Genomic DNA, 18,035 nt, shown 5'->3' with positions numbered 1-18,035 from the left:
TCCTTGAGCAATACCATAATAAAATAGCTCACATTTAAAATTTTACCAATAATGATTCTTGAAATGCAGGTATATGCTGCATTAAATTGTGTTATAAATGTAAGATGCCATTTAGCACATGCATCAACAAAAGATGGAATAACATTTACTAGCAGTATTTCAGTTGGGTTTCTTATATCCAAAAGATACAGCTGAATCATGAAGCTGAATAAGTCACAGATGCAATTAACAGTAGACTTCAAATAAGAGTTGCAGCACGTGCGCAGACTACATTTTACTCACTTTATCCAACGAACTGTCAGACAGCAAGCTACCTTTGATTTTCACATGCCAAACTGCTGCTTCAGGCCTGGTTTCCTCCCTTGTTCACAGCACATTTTGACATTGAAAGAAATGCTCTCTACTCCCCATTTTTCAGGCTCCCTTCAGCAACCACCCTCGCAATCTGAAAAATGGCATCACACTCACATCTTCCCATCATTCATCGTTCTCTTGAAAGCAGCACATACGCTCTTATGCTCTCTCCTGACTACAGATTCATGCAGAACTCCTGATGTAACTTGTTCCAAGTCACAGGACAGTGAAAGTCTGTCCTACCTAGCAAAGCTGCAAGTTCAAGTGTGGCTTTCAGACCCTCTTCTGTGGAATCACTGAATCACATGAAGTGAGTGCCTTGCCCAAAATGCTTGAGTCATTTGACTCTTTACTAGTAAAAGAGGACAGAGCAAATGATCTTTTTCTGGCATTTTCTGTCTGGTCTGCTCCAGCACTGAACCCCAATAAAGTCAATGAGGCCCTATGTCAACAGACAGGTTTTCCTGTGTACAGCCAGCTGCAGGAATGGGCCTCAAGACAGACAACAGATGAAGGGTGCAGGGAAAGTAGTAGGAGGCATTTTTTTTCTTTAAAAATACAGACCACACCAGCTACATTGCTGCTATCTTTAGAAACCTGACTGATTTCTTGAAAGGAATTCAGGACTAGAGGTCCAAACCCATCCCATCATTGCCCCCATAAATCCAGAAAGGAAATACAAGCCTCATTTAAGACCTGGGTATCAGAGCAATGCTCATACTTAAATTATAACAACTGTTGGTAAAGGGAGAGGACAAGGAAAAAGTGCAGTTCCATTCTGAGAACTGTGTGCATGTTGAGAAAAAAAATTAGAACGGAGACTTTCTGCATTCTTCTGAGACATTGATGGCAACTTACATGGCTCTTTTCTATTTATTTTTTGCCAAATAATAATAATAATGGAGAGAGCCATACCAGGGGTCAGTTCATTAGCTTTAAAAAAATCCAATAAAATGAATTTTAAGGAACCTGTCACAGACTGTGAAAATATCAACTGAGTGAGACTTAAGTCAGATGATGGCGAGCAGCAAGAAATAGGAACAGAGTGGGAGAATCCATTACATACATTTATAATCTTAGGGATTTTCACTATTCTGTGAAAGGCAAGCATAAAGGCTTGCAATTTGCTAACTTATTCTACAAAATACCATACTGGGCTCCTATTCAAGAGTACCTGATATTCACAGTGGAAGAGAAAATGCTATATAATTGTGGGCACTTTAAGAATGCAACTATGCTAAGTATAGTTTTATAAGTCCCAATTCAGTATCTACTTAAAATATACATAATAAAGAAGAAATGGAATAAATAAAGAACTTTTAAACTATGCTGAAAACCTAATGAATTAAAACTTCAGGAACTAGCAAATGTCCATTTCCTATTTCTAGCAGACAATTATTTGTCAGACTTCCAATAAATTGTTTTTAAGTAATCCAAAAAGTGCAATCTAAATTGCTGTAGAACAAACCTTTACATTAACAGAAGTATACATACAGATTTCAACCTCCAAAAGCATTAAAATAATAAGAAAAGGTGGAAACAATAGGCAATACACTAGGTAGTACTGTACTGTGTCAGTAGTAAATGCTCTAGGTAAGATAATAACAATTTCTAGTGTATCATCCACCTGATATTTTGAAAGCAGAGTGAATTTTGAAATTTATTTCCTGGCCATAAAAAATCCATTCACTATTAAAAAATCCAGTTTCAGAAGTATATATGCTTATACATAATCTTTAAATAAATATTTGTGTGTTGCTTATTACACTGCATACCAGCCTTATTACTAGGTTCAGTTGGATTCTTATGGTGCTACAGCATTGAAAAACATTTATTTTTATGGCACTACAGCTGTGAATACAATTAATCTTCTATTGAAATGTATGCTATAAACGAGGCAAATTTGGGCTTGTAGAGAAAATAAAATAATTGTTACAATGAAGTTTCAAAACCTCATGTATTCATTCACTCCAGGCCTAGTGCCATAAACATTTTATTAAATGACACTAATATGGACTTCTAATTAAAATGTAAGTGATAATATACATTCATGATTGCTTCAAAGTTAAACATTTTCACCATGTATTCAGTTATGTATTAAGCACAGAAACCAGCCTATGGGCTGGTATATTGCACAGTATACAGAGTAAATGTACATTACCAATATATGAATTTCATTTCCATTTTCACTGACCTAGGGGCGAGACTTGGGGGCTTCTATTTTTTTTATTACATGTGATGTGATATATATTTTTTCTAGAATACCACAAACAAAATCTTTCCAAATAATAGCAAATCCTGATAACATGACTATAAAAGAAACGTCAGTGCTGAACCTAAAAAAATTAACCTACCTCATTATATACAGGATTTTAGGGAATTCTAAAAGTGTACCTTGGATCCAGTATATGTGCTAGAATACTCTGGCACAATGAGCTGGGTTAAGGAGAAGTCTGAGTCTTAAAGCTATGTGCTTTTGCTTTTGTGAAGTCAGTCCCTAAATACTGTTGTATCTTGGCTAACACAACAATTTTGTCTTCAATAAACCAGTTTTTCCCCCCCCCAATTAGATTATATGCTAATTAAAGTTCCAAGCATTTTAAGACAGCATATTAAGAATCTTAATAATAATAATCATCATCATCATCTATATGAACAATGACAAGAAAGCACTAAGGATAATAATTATACTTATAAACAATCATAACAATGCAAGGCGGCTTGTGGAGAGAAGCTGAGCTGAAAATGCATGTTAAAATATACACAAAAATGGCTGTTATGAGATTTTAAAAGGAAAAATGTCTATTAACTGTAAGCTGTTGACTCCACCCAAGACTCTAAATAATTCAAAGACTCCTGAGTTTTTCTGGTCTTTATGCTTTGAATAATACAACATTCATATGAAAAAGCATCTTGATTTTCTTTTTCTTTCCCCTGCTCTAAATACAGGAAGAGCATATACTGAAAAAAACAATAACTGCAGAGCATTACTAAAAAACCCAGTATTTTCAGCAGCAGTACTCACTCTGTTAAAACGTTTGGCTTGAAACAGATGCCCATTCACTCGGTACAGCTTCCTCCATCTTCTGGCTCCACGTCGGTAGATTGATTCTAAGAAGGAAATTAAAAAGGTGTAAAGCAGCAACATAGTAGCATAAAAATACCAGATACACTATGTCAAGCAAGTTGTGACTTAGAACAATCTTGGTTTTCTAAACATCGACGCACAGCTAAAATCCCTGCTGACAGAATCAGGTTTTAAAAAAAAAAGAGCCTTAAATGACAGCTTCTGGGGGATGTGCTTTCACCAATGCCTCTCCCTTTTTTTCTACCCCTCTCTTTTTCTCACATGATTATCATCTTGTTACAGATCCTTGGCTGCTTGCTCTTGCAAGCTCAGGTGAGACAGATAGCTACAGTCAGTTAAAGAAACAGCGTTTCTCTAGCAAACTCGTGATACTGATCTCACTGTCAGCTTAATGTGTAAACACATGAAGGATGGTAACTGATAATAGTGGTATATATTATGCAATATTTAAAACATTATGAATTCTGTGTGTCATATTTTTTGGTCTCATTTCCTTTTTCCCAGAAACTGTTACCCTAACTCTTTCTTCCATGCAAGAAACTGTTCAAATGTGCTTCTGTGATTAATTCTAATATATCCTTTATGTAATTATAACAACTTAATTTAGGTTACCGAGGATTTTTTTCTTAAATATAAAACTAGACTGCAAGAGGCTGAAGGAGATACAATGCCTATATTTTTTTGTAAATTACTTTTTGCATGTTATGTGTATCATATATCTGTGCTGCTTATCGCATGGATTAATGGTTAGAATTACAGTAATGTGTTGGGAAATTAAATGTGCAGGGAAATTAAATGTGCAACATCTAAAATATTAATAGATGGATTATCAGCGTATCTTAATATCTGATTTCCAGGACAGAAAATTAACTTACAAGATTTTTTTATTACAGATTCACACATCTTATATTTAAAGCTACATTAAAGTATAATACATTATAGCATATAGGTATTTTACATAGGGATCTTAAAGCACTTTATTTCAAACTAAGCACAAACCTAAGCTAGTGTATAATTTGGATCCTCTGAAAAATGTTCTCTATGCTCCCTGCTGCACATTACACTTAATACGTGATTAACGTCTTAAGTTGTAACCTGGCCACACACTAAAGCCATTAACGGTGTCATAAAACACAGAATAGGCCACACGTTTTTCCACAAAAAGTGTGTAATAACTTTGTGGTTGGTTCCTATCATGAAATTAATTGAACATGCGGTCAGGTGTGCCTCCTCCCAACCATGGGGGAGAACCATACACTCCAGTGACTGGAAGCCAAGATCAGCTGACAAGGCTCACAGTTGCAGGAGGCCAGGGTGCTCCCCTGTGGTTGGGAGCCGTCAGCTGATGGGGCTCCTAGTCATGGAGGCGCACCTTGTCACATGTTCAATTAATGGCATGATGCACCCCCACAGCTGGGAGCCCAGATCAGCTGACAGGACTCCCAGCTGCAGGATCACATGGTGCGCATTGTGGCTGGGAGCTTGCTACTTGCTGGTGCTGGGGGAGCCTGAAAGCAATACCAGATCCTGCATGAAAATTAAGGCTTGATGGAATCTGATGCATGATTGTATAATCATGCCTCCTGCCATGTACATGCAGCATGGCAGGAGCAGTGATTGTGGGATTGTGCCTCAGACTATTGTGCCTTTACCTGCACGTCTGGCAGGGGCCTACGCGTTCAAATATATTACAGGGTAGTAAGACCTATTAAAATAAAATCTCAAGAATTCACTATTCAATTAAAAAAAACAATTAAAGCTGTTTTCATCAATGTAATGGAAGCACTGTGGATTATCTAACAGGGAAATTGTAACTGCATGATTTTCAAACAAATTGGTCATAATGTAATACAAATTAGCTCACAGCTGATATAAAACCTGTTTACCTCTTTAAATCTGAAAGTTAGTAAGCAATAACATTAAACCAACTTTTACAGATAAGAATTAACAGGATATTATACAAAGTATTAGCCACTGACTCCAAGAAGATAACAAAAGTGAAATATAAACTTTCGTAAGATTTCTTCTGCAGTGATTTGAATGCATTTAAAATTTATACAATCATTATTCCACACCTATAAAATATAATTTTTAAAAAGTTAACTTTGTATGATCAATTTGCTTTCTGGTATAACCTACATGCATGCTGTCCTAGGGCACAGACAGAAGTGACAATTTCTGCCTCATCTGGCCACAGAAAGCAGTCTATACACATGACCAAATAAAGTGTATGGCTGAAGATTGCTAAAAAAATGACTGGGTGAAAATCTGAACCCTCATTCTATGTTTTGAAACATTACATGTGGGTTCAGATGAAGACGTTTCAAAACATAGTGTCTTCTGTAACTTGTGTCTGGGCTGCCTCCCAGCCTGTTGCTATTTTCAGAATGGGAGGAGGAAATGGAGTAGATGGAGTCTGGTCTGGGGTTTTTCCAGCACCTGTGGAGGATGGAGCAGGTGGGAATCTCCAATTCACCCACCTCACCCTCTAGTGCCGACTGGGGAATCCCTGGAATGAGCTTCCTCTGCTCCCTTTCCCCCCTCCCATTCTGAAAACAGGGACAGGCTGGGAGGGCAGAGGGGCTGTTGCTCCTAGCCCAGCCATCCATCAATCAATCAATCCATCTTGACAACAGGCAGCAAACAGCATTACGTTCTGGATGTTCAACCTGTGGTCCTAAGAAGCATCTAGTGCTTCTCTAGATCTTTATCTTAAGCATTTCCCAAATTATAAACTTGAGTTACTTACTAATTGATCCACTAAAAAGATACCCTTGGTAATGTACCAAAGAAACACTTAATACAAGTCAATACATTTTTTAAAATATAAACTAAATGAAACTCAGTCAGATTACAAAGAAAAACTGAAACATTACTTACCTTGAAAAAAAATTTTTAAATCCATATTTTATTGAAAGAAAAGAATTATAAAAATTCATTTTATGATACAATATAGATGGTTGAATTGTGAAGATACTAAGTGTACAGTTCTTGGTAAATTAATTCAAATTGATATTTAGTTCTTCCTATGCAATTTTTTTGGATTTCAAAAATTAGTAAGTAAATACTATATTTAAAAATATGTGTCTTAAATTTATCTTATTTTCTAAAGTGACTCACTTTGTAACAATGGTAAATATACAACTTTCTGTTAGTATATAAATAGATGATGAAATAATTTTCCTTTTGTTGGACAATTTTTTAACTCAAAGTCGGAGCTAACTAAAATCACTTCTGGCTGTTTTCTCTTCATATGTACTGAGGGAACACTGGTGGGTCATACCCAATCTTTAGCTTTTCTTTTGGCTGTACAAAGCTAAGGCAGACCAGTTCTAGAAAGGGAGTAATTTCTGACTACCACATGAACTTCAGCCTTAAATCTAAAATTGCATATTTTAAATCTAAAATTACAGATCTAAATTACATAACTTTACTTTTCTAAGGGGACTCCACTTTGCAAATGTGTGCTGGATCAGGATTTTTCAATGGTCATTGTACCTTATTTACTAAAATATTACTTGAAAAACTCAGAGCAACTTGAAATCTTTGCATACTGCAGATGCAGTAAACATACCATGGCTAGACTATGCATTTCCTGCATGATGAGATTATGCAAATCATGTGGCTCTTCAAGATCTCCAAATCTCTAAAGATATCTATCTTCCTACTATGAACCTGGTGTAAATGGCCATCTTTCCAAAATAATGACTCTGAGAAGTATTAACTTCACTGACCGTCATAATCTCATTGAAGAGCTGACCAGATGTTAATAGATTTAACAAAGATGTTTCGTAAAATGCTAGCATCTTATTCCATCAGCATCTAATGAATCAGATTGTTGCCTACAAATGTCCATGCCTTTCTGTACAAGTTAGGCTCCAAGGAAAGGTGTAATAGGATTTGACACTTGATCCACACAATCATGCCTCCTGCCATGTTGCATGGGCATGGCAGGAGGTATGACTGTGGATCCAACCATATACTCATGGCTGGTGCAGGGGGAACCCAGGATCATGACTCCAGGCTGCCCCTGCACTGGCCAGTAGTGAGTTCCCATAGCTGGCAGTCCTGCAGCTGACAGGGCTTGCAGCTGCAGCAGCACCTCACGTGCTCCTGAGGCTGGGAGTCCTGTTGATGAAGCTCTGAGAGTTATTAACTTCAGCTGCAAGACTCCCACCTGTGGCAGTGCACTGCTGCTGTTGTGGCTGCCAGCCCCATCAGCTGACCAGGCTCCCAGTCACAGGGGAGTACCTGGCCACACGTTCAGTTAGTGCCTTGATAAGAATGAGCCACAATTATTACATATTTTTTTGCAGCTTATTCCTTGTTTTATCACACCATTAACTGATTGAATGTGTAGCTTGGTCACAACTTAAGAGGCGATTAACTGGTTAATCATATCTTAAGCGTAACGTGTAGGTGGGGCCTAAGGTGCCACCCGGCCTTACCTTCACTGCCTGCTTTATTTTCATTCAAGTATTTGGTGCTCCTATTTTTTTCACTCTTATGTTGAGAGCAACAGACTTCTACAAATCAACTGCCTTATCTCATGCCTCGCACCAGAATCCCTGTACCCTTTTTTCTAGTGTTTTCTTAACTCCATATTTATTATAAACAGATTCAATCCAATCTCAGCTGTCTGTTTATCCTCTGCCTTTATGACTTTGTATAGGACTTTTTTATTAGCTAGTATAGTTCTTTCACAGCCTCCTAACACTCATTTGGCAGCAGTTTTCCACTAACCACTGTCCTTTACAAAAGTCATGCACAATCGTGTTTTTTTTTTAGCATGAACATCAGCTAAATGTCAAAGAATTATTGTATTTGCTTGAATCCAAGATGCACACCCCCCCCACCACATGGGGGGAGTCTCGTCTTAAATTTAGGTACTGGGCTGGGGCAGGTGGTGGCTCAGCCCCAGCCCTAGAGCCAAAGCCAGAACTGAGTTGCCGCCTGTTCCAGGCCGAGGTGGGCTCATGCAGTGGGGAAGGGGGCTTGCTGTTGGGGGGTCCCTCTCTCCCTGATGCTGCTTTCCCCATTGCAGCTGTTTGGGAACAAAACAACCTTCCACTAATGATATTCTACACATGTAAAATGTTAACAAATTTAAATTTTTCCATGTGTAGAATCTAATAATTGGGGGGGGGGGATGGGGAGAAGGGTGTCATTTTAAATACAAAGTTGTCTTAGATTTGGGTAAATATGATAATTAGTTTGTCATTAAACTTTTCAAATTTCCTGTACTTGGTTTCATTAAAAGGGCAATAAGCTAATGACTATAGAAAAAAATTAGAAAAAACATTCTTTGGCAGTTTTCTTTAAGAAACTGTTCTCTCTCAAGGAACATTCCCAACAGGATCAAAATATTCCTTAAAATCTTAATAACATTGTCCAGAAGTTTTGATTCTTCTTTATGCTCCCACTGGAACTTTTTGCAAAACACAAATACTATTGGGCCTTCCCCACATAACAGCATTTCTCCCTATTACCACTAGCTTTCAGGAAGATTTGGAAACCATGTAACCACTTCCTTCAGTTTTCTGGCAACTTTCTTTCTAAACTGAGTGATTTAGGTGGCATCGTTGGATCCATTTTTGCCAAAGCATTCATTTCTAGCCCCATGGAAAAAAAAAAAAGATGAAACATGTTAGTGCCAGTACGAAACTGATTTCTACTGCCTGATACCTAGCATTTGGTATGGTTCAGGAGCCAAGAACTCCACTGACTTTGGGTTTCTGGAAACCCAGATTGGATAAGACGACCCCTGTCCCCAAACAACCCCACAATTATTCAAGAAAGAAATCTAGTTTGAAATCATAGCTAGAGGCAACATAAAAAATGATGGATCACTGAGACTAAATCCTATGCCCAAGCTCTCTAAAACCAGCACTGAAGAAATCCTGTTTAGACTGTTTATAAATAAGCCAGTTATTTGTGTGTTTCAGCAGAGACTCTTACAACAGTCAGACAAACATATTTCCATAGCATCCAAAAGTGCCTTGGCCCGTATTAGAAAGAACTTATAATTTCAGACAAAATGCAGCTCAAACAGTAATGAAATCAAATGTACAGGTAAAGCAACTGAGATGTCTGGCATGCAACTCTTTAGGGCTATGATTTGTCACCCTGTTTTCTCTACCCCAAAGATAAAATCTAACCACAGCTTTTAGCTAGTGCCAAGCCAATACACCAAGCCACGTGTGGCAGGCAGTGGGTTATTTTTGAAAACAGCATGTAGTCTATCCTTTGTAATCAGTCTTAGAAATGTCTACAACATCTCTTCAATCCACTAAGAAAAGAACAGTTAAATAATGTTCTTTATTAAAAACTATAATTCTAAATGTAGACACATTAGAAATATAACTTCTCAGGCCATAGAAGGACATGAAATCAAAATGGAAAGGGACTGATGTCTTCTGAGAAATCTGAACTGAATATAAACACCCAACTCATTATCCAGCTAATCTTTGATGGAGAACTTGTACCCTTTTTTGTTCCACCTTAATAGAAACCAAACCTTAAAGCTGTTAATGTGATTACAGTCTGCAAATACTGTACAATGGTTTAATCTGTAGCTCTAAAAAAACTCTACATGTCTTTGGGAACTGATTTTTCTGTACTTAGTGGTGCTTTTGAGTTTTGAAGATGTAAAGTTTGATTACAGGTAATTACGTTTTAAAAAAAAGAATGGTCTCATTTTCTATTTCAAGTACAAACTACAGCATCCATAACTCTATTTATTTTGCTGATATTTGGTTTTATTTTTTAAAAACAGGTCAAAATTTCTCCTAAGCAAAGAGATAAATAAAAATGCCTCTCTCTTACACTCCTATTTAGTACAGAACTTATCAGCTCAATTGATTCATAACCTCAATAAAAATGATGCATTCAAGCCATATCTTATCACAGCAACCCAAAGGTCATGCTTCCTATTTGTCAATATTATATTTTATTAATAAAAATAACACATTTTTATATTTACATTTTTATACTTCTATATAGTTTTTCAGCGCAAGGAAAATCACTTGAAGCAATAGCAGTAAACAAATAAAACTGGAAAAGGGATTAACTGCTACTTACATTATAACTAGCTAGGGATCAAGACAGGTTAATTAATAGAGATAATAGGTTCCTCTGAACTCAGTGGGCCAGTAGGCATTTGAGATGTGTAAGAACACAAAAACTTGAGGATCTGGTCCTTGTCTTTGCGGAACAGGACAGTTAAAAATAACACACACACACACACACACACACACACACACACACACACACGGGCTGTGCAAAGCTTTGGGTGCTTATTTGATTTGGAGGAGATTCAGCCTGATTCGGCAGCCAAATCTCTGAATACAAATCAAATCAGGAGACCAATAAAAAAGTCTGAATTAATTCAGAAAAGATTTGGAGAGCTTCGGAGACTGAGGCAGTCCCATCCCCTGCCTGCTCCCCCAGTTCCCCTGAGTGCCCCCTGGCCCCTGCCTGCCCTCCCAGGCCCTCTCATGGCTGCCCCACCTGGCCCAGCTCCTGGCTCTTTAAAAAAAAGCCCCCACTCATCATCTGCTGCAGCAGCCATCAGAGCTTCTGGGGGCTCATAGCAGAGCCCTGCCCCTGCAGCACAGGGAAGTGGGGGACAGCGGGGATCACCCCCCCCCAATTTGGGAGGGGCTGGTAAGTGCTTTTTTTTTTTTTTTTCTTACATAGAGCTGGGGCCAGGCAGGACAGCCATGGCAGGGGCTGGGAGAGTGGGCAGGAGTTGTGGGGGCTCATGGCAAAGCCCCCCATGCAGCATGGGGCACCGTGGAGCAGCAGGGATCACCTCACCTGCCTGGCAGCAGCCAGAGAGTCCAGGGCTTTAAAAAAAAAATTTTTCAAGAGCAGGGAGCTGGGAGGGTGGGCAGAGGATGGAGCATATTCAGTTAGGAGATTCAGCCATGGCCGCATCTCTGAATCAGATTTGGGACAGCGATTTGAATCACGGAATAGAATCACTGTGCCCCAAATTGGCTGAATCCGAATCCAAAGTGAATACTAGCCGCTTCACATAGGCCTAACACACACACAAACTTTATTTATTTATTTACACACACCCCCCCCCCAGAGTAGGTTGCCTTCTGTACTCTTAATAATCAAGACTGTATGATGGCATTAATTCCGCATGACAGCTCAGGAACATGGTCTTAACAAGAAATTCCATTTATACAAGTAAGAGAAAGAGACAGACAAGCATGAAAGCAGTGACCTGAAGAAGGAGCATCCAAGCTACTTTGCTTGTGTGAAAGTGATGCTGCATTTTCACAGGAACTTCTTCACAGTTAGAGTGGCCAAAATCTGGACTGGGCTCCCAAGGGAGGTGGTGCTCTCCCCTACCCTGGGGGTCTTCAAGAGGAGGTTAGATGGGTATCTGGCTGGGGTCATCTGAACCCAGCACTCTTCCCTGCCTATGCAGGGGGTCGGACTTGATGATCTATTGAGGTCCCTTCCGACCCTAACATTTATGAATCTCTGAATGACATTAGTAAGTTCATGTATGCCGTACCATGTCCTTGCCATAATCAAGACTCTTCGTATTGTTAATAATTTAGCTAATACGCCTATGCTGCATTCAACAGGCATGACTGGGAAACATGAAAATTTACCTGAGCTAGCTTTCATCTAGCTAGTTTCAGTATTGATAGCAGTAGATGCTATAGAAAGGACTTCAGCTACTAAGTACTCAGAGCCCTGGAATGGCCTGCACAGTTTGTGCTGAGATCTGTGTTGCTGCACCTTTATTGCTACCTGTAAGCAAGTGAGCTTGGATACATTTACTTGAGCTGAATTCACATCTCACTATTAAAGATGTCCTAAGAATGCAGTATCCAGTGCATTTCTTCTGAAATAAAAAAAATATTCAAACCCTGCAGCCCATTCTTTTGTTTTTTTTGATCACTTGGAAGCTGCCAGATATATTCAAGGCCTTAAAGGAAGAGGTGAGCTTTCATCTGAAAATCTATTATTAGGATGCTCATAAGGAATTTTAACTAACAGTTTCTATGGTAACCTGGTGTCCTAAAAGCATACACAGTTTAAGAAAATGCATTTAAAAAACAATATTTAAATAACAAAATTATTAAAAAATGTCAATACTTGAAAATTTTAAAAAAATTTAAATTTTGGGGGGGGGGGGGGAATCAAGCTTAACACTGACACACTATTTTAACTTAAAACTACAGCCAGCAGCAAAGGTAGTCTTGCATTAAAAACAATACAAAGCTACAACCCTTTTTTTGGTGATTTTTTCCTGCATCACCACATCCGTTGATTATACCTTTCTTTGTTTTTCCCTCATTGCAGGAAAAAACTGAAATGGATCATTTCCATTGCACCTTGGCATCATCTTGTCCAAATCTTATGAACTTGCATTTGTAAAAGAGTAACTTCTAGGATGAGAACTGGGGTCATCATCTACAGAAAATCTTTCCTGTCACTCTTCCTTCCAGCAATAAGAAGATATCATAAAGGATATAAAGGGGTTCTCTGTCCAAAACCCCCCCACCCCTCCTGAACAGAGACCATTACAGAATGGTTAAGAAATAACCATCTGATAATTACAATGGAGGATTGCTGTCGACAGTCTTACCTATGAATTTTCATTTTAGGACACTCAGTGTTAGACAGTGGGTGTTTCTAGTCTCCATAGCAACTGGAGACATAAAATCTATTCTAATCCTTGTTTGAGGATCACCACAAGAAAGAGCTTTCCAAAACAACAACATTTTAGAAGCTGAGAAGCAATTCAGCTAATGCCATTTATAAGAGACCTTGATGAAATTTGAGGATCTCCTGCAGGCTCACATCCTTCTGTTTCAAGCTGCTTAATATGTAAGAACAGCAGGAAATATTCCTGAGTAAGGAGGCATGTACGTACACCTGTAGAACTGAAAAGGAACTTAAGGGATCCTGGAGCACTCTTCTATCAAATACTACATCAAGTAGGGGAGTGGATATTGACTTGCGTGATCTGTTCACCTACAAAATCACTGCTCTTTTCAGAATTTTTAGTAATGAAGACAATTGTAACCAAAGCTGTAAATGGTTCTTACACACACCTTTATTTCTTTGTAGGTTTTCTTCAGAAAACACTTAAGTATTTCTCCTTTCTTAAGAAGTAGGTACTCAATCAAGTGAACAGCACACCATTTCCAATTAAATGAGAAAGATTGTATTGACTTTGGGAATGGAGGCCTGGCAAGGTCACAGGACTATTGTGTTTGATAGAGTAAGTGGCATTTCAGTGAAAGCCATGACAACGTGGTGTCAAGCTGGCAAGATACTTTCACTGAGAAAGGGAAGGGACTGTAACTGTGTATGCTGAAGGTAGTTCTATTAGGACTTATAGGGTATGTGCAGATGTTACACTAGCGTTAGGTCAATCTAAGTGCTAATCTGTACAGATGTTCAGGGAGTTTGGATTGGGCAAAAAAAATAACATAAAATAAATATCTGGCCTGATCTAACTTTGTTCACCTGAGGAGGTGAACTAAGTTAGACTGGGAACAGATTAGCCAGATCTATTGAAAGTCTGCACGCTTGAAGTGCTGACATAGGCTCGGAAAGCTCAGCTGCTCACCTGAGCCCTGGGTCCTCTTCCTACTACCCACCAAACCCGGACCCTATTTTTAGCTCCCCTCTCATCCCAGGATGGACAACCCTCCTGATCCTCCCCTCTCCTCCCCACAACTTACTTGCATAGACTCATTCCCAATGTGGCTCCTGGAATCAGTGAATGGGTGTACAAACTGGAGCTGATCGACGATCGTGGGGCTTAAAGTTCACTGAACAAACATAGATCAGGTATGGCAAATATCTGCATGTACCCCTAGAATACAGATCAGAATCTTGACCTAAATCTGCTTATTACCAGAAGACTTAAAAAAGTATAAAACTACATATGATTTCATAGATTTCATAGACATTAGGGCTGGAAGGGACCTCAGAAGATCATCGAGTCCAGCCCCCCGCCCAAAGGGCAGGAAGTCAGCTGGGGTCACAGGATCCCAGCAAGACAAGCATCCAGTTTCGTCTTGAAGGTGTTCAATGAAGGCGCTTGAACCACCTCCGGTGGCAGGCTATTCCAGACCTTGGGGGCTCGGACAGTAAAGAAATTCTTCCTTACATCCAGCCTGAAACGATCTTGTAGTAGTTTGTGACCATTCGACCTCGTCATCCCTTGGGGCGCTCTGGTGAACAAACGTTCCCCCAGATACTGGTGGTCACCCCTGATAAACTTGTAGGTGGCCATCAGATCACCCCTGAGCCTGCGCTTTTCCAGGCTAAAGAGCCCCAGGGCTCTCAGCCTGTCATCGTAGGGTCTGCTTCCCTGACCTCTGATCATGCGCGTGGCTCTTCTCTGGACTCTCTCAAGCTTCTCCACATCCTTTTTGAATTGTGGAGCCCAAAACTGGACACAGTACTCCAGCTGCGGCCTCACTAAGGCCGAATATAGGGTTAGAATGACGTCCCGGGATTTGCTTGAGAAGCATCTATGGATGCAAGCCAGCGTTTTGGTCGCTTTACTAGCCGCCGCATCGCATTGCAGGCTCATGTTCATCTTGTGGTCAATGTGGTCACATGGTGTTTGCTTGCAGGAGGAATCTAACATTGGTGCATCTTGTCTTCACACTGGATTTGGAGCATCTTCTGCAGTATCTTCCGTTGATGATACTTTCCCAACAACTTTAGATGTCTTCTGTATGCTGTCCATGTCTCAGCTCTGTAAAGCAAGATGGAGATCATGACTGCTTGATAAACCATGAGCTTGGTTTCAGGCCTGATGTTGAAATCTTCAAATACCCATTTCTGCAAGCGTCCAAAGGCTACACTTGCAGATTTGAGGCAACATTGGGTTTCTTCGTCAATGTCAGCCTTCTGCAAGAGATGGCTTTCGAGGTACCAGAAATATTCAACATTCTCCAGAGTCTTACTGTGGATCTGGATTACAGTACAGGAACTTGTTGGTGGAGGACCTTAGGCATCTGAATGTTAAGTATCAATCCCATTTTCTTGTACACCTCAGTAAACACAGCGATGATAAACACCGCGATGATTGCCTGAAGGTTTGCTTCCAAGTGAGCACACACTACAGCATCATCAGGGTATTAGAGCTCAATAACTAAGGTCAGGTTGGTCTTGGTTTTGGCTCAGAGTCAGCTAAGGTTAAACAGCTTACCATCCATTCAGTAGCTTAGCTTCCCTGTGGTCGGAAGCTTGGTGGTGGTCAGATGTAGCATTACAGTAAGGAATATTGAGAAAAGTGTTGGCGTGATGATGCAGCCTTGCTTAACTCCCATTTTAACCTTAAAGGGATCTGTGATAGATCCATTACTGAGAACCACTGCTCACATACCATCATGGAACAGGCAGAGAATGGTGACAAATTTCAGTGGGCACCTGTACTTCAGAATGATCTTCCACAACACTTCTTGGCTGACAGAATCAAAAGCTTGCAGAATCTAAAGCTTATGTTATTCCTGGCATTTCTCTTGCAGCTGGCAAGCTGTGAAGATCATATCACTTGTGCCTCTTGATGCCTTAAACTCACAATGAGATTCTGGGAGGAGTTCTTCAGCAAGTGGAAGGAGACTGTTCAGGAGGATTCTCATAATGATCTTTCCTGTGGTGTACAGCAGGACAATCCCTTGGTAGTTTCCAAAGTCCAACTTGTCTCCTTTCTTGAAGATTGTCACAATCGTGGCATCCCTGAGGTCATTTCGGATTTTCTCATCATTCCAGATCCTTAAGATGAGGACATGGAGCAGTGATGTGAGCTCCCCTCCTACCTGTTTGAAGACTTCAGAGGGGATTTCATTCGCTCCAGATGCCTTGTTGTTCTTTATCTGCTTGAAGGCTTTCTTCACCTCATCAAGGGTTGAAGGGATTCTGAGATCACCTCTGATTGGGTGTTGAGGGATAGAGCAGAGAACACTCTCATCAACACCAGAGTCTTGACTGAGACGGTCTTCAAAATGCTCCTTCCAACACGCACTGACTGCTCCCCTTTCCTTGAGCAGGTCTCCATCCTTGGCTCTCAAGGGGGTTGGGTCGCTGAGCGCTCAGACTGTAGAAGGTTTTGGTGGCACTGAAGAAACTGCGCATATTGTCGACGTCAGTGAGATGTTGAATCTCCTTAGCCTTGTCTTTCCACCATTTGTTCTTCATATTGTAGGTCCTACTTTGGATCTCTGTCTTGGCTTGTTGGAGATTCAATTTCTTTTGCTTGGAGCTGGTGTCATTTTGCCAAGCACAAGAGACTTTGCATTTGCAATCGATCAACTCTTGGATCTCCTGGTTGTTCTTATCTAACCGGTCTAGATGTTTCCCGGCAAAGAATCCAAGTGTTGCTTCACAGGCGCTCACGATGGTTGCCTGGAAGGCACCCCACAGGCTGCTGACATTCTCCCGTTGTTGTTGATTAGAATCCACCAGTTTTTCATTAAGACAATGGTAGAAGAGGTCTTGCTTGTTTGGGTCCTTGAGAGTCCTTCAATGATGACCTTCCATTGGCATTGCTTCTGTTGTAGCCATTGTTTGGAAGCCAGTTTGAGTGACATAATCAAGAGAATGAGTTGGTGACCAGTCCAGCAATCATCAGCTGCTGCAATAGCTCAGGTGATGAGAACATCTTTGCAATCCTGGGCATGGACAATGACATAGTCAATCAGGTGCCAACACTTAGTTCATGGGTGTTGCCATGATATTTTGTGCCTGTTTTTCTGGCGGAACAGGGTGTTGGTGATGGTGAATCTGTGTTCTGTGCATTTGGTCAAGAGGAGGATGCCACTGGAGTTGACCTCTCCTACTGCTTCCTTGCCGATGGTTCCATCCCACAGGTTAGAGCCCCTTCTGACTGGCATTCAAATCACAAAGAAGAATAAGTCTGTCTCCATCCAGAATGTCAGAAAGGACCTGGTCAAGGTTGCACAGAATTCCTCCTTGGATTTATCGGCAGTGTCAAGAGTCAAGGCATACATGCTGATGACAGTGGCATATTGGCTCCCCATCAGTTTAAGACGGAGAGTCATGAGGCTCTCATTAATTCCAATAGGGAATTCATTGAGTTGGTTTAGGGGTTTAGGTTGTAGCCATGTTGGTCTAAGGACATAGGCAGACAAGGTTCCTTGGGTGAATTTGATATCTTTTATTAGACCAACCCAAATAGTTGGAGAAAAGTTATTAAGCAAGCTTTCAGGTTCAAAAACCCTTCGTCAGGCTAAGGAAGTTTCAGCAGTTGATGTGTGCTCTTCCTGGATGGAATGAAAAGTAAAGAAGCCAGGGGCTGGGCTGGGCTGGGGAGTCAGGTGCCAGGCAGGTTATAATGTATCAAAAATCCAATGTCTATGTTTAGTCCCCGATCTCTAGTATCCAGCAGGTTGATGAAATGGAGCTCATAGGCTCGTCTCTGGGAAGTGTTGTGTAAGTTTCCCTTGAGGATCAGGACTGAGAGATTGGAGAGAGAGTGGCCCTCCTATGAGAAATGTGCCCCCACCGGTAATTGGGTATTTCTGTCTTTGATAGATTTCCGGTGTGCGTTCATTCTGGTGCGCAGTTGTTGTTTGGT

General features: G+C 40.3%; 1 protein-coding gene across 11 annotated transcripts in view; it reads right to left on the bottom strand.

Moving 5' to 3' along the window:
- PRKCZ (protein kinase C zeta) overlaps nucleotides 1-18,035 on the bottom strand; it is a 223,187-nt gene that overhangs the window by 75,112 nt on the left and 130,040 nt on the right. For all 11 annotated transcript variants that reach the window (XR_003095613.1, XR_003095614.1, XM_006016195.3 and 8 more), the window contains one exon: nucleotides 3,380-3,465. Coding sequence is in view for 9 of the 11 variants with exons in the window: in XM_006016195.3 (XP_006016257.1) it covers nucleotides 3,380-3,465 (86 nt within the window). In the remaining 2 variants the exon portion in view is untranslated. The remainder of the gene's footprint in view (nucleotides 1-3,379; nucleotides 3,466-18,035) is intronic.

The sequence above is a fragment of the Alligator sinensis genome, unplaced genomic scaffold, assembly GCF_000455745.1.
Source record: "Alligator sinensis unplaced genomic scaffold, ASM45574v1 scaffold366_1, whole genome shotgun sequence".
NCBI lineage: Eukaryota > Metazoa > Chordata > Crocodylia > Alligatoridae > Alligator > Alligator sinensis.
Note: the sequence above shows the minus strand (reverse complement) of the source record. Positions and strands in the feature narration are given on the sequence as shown.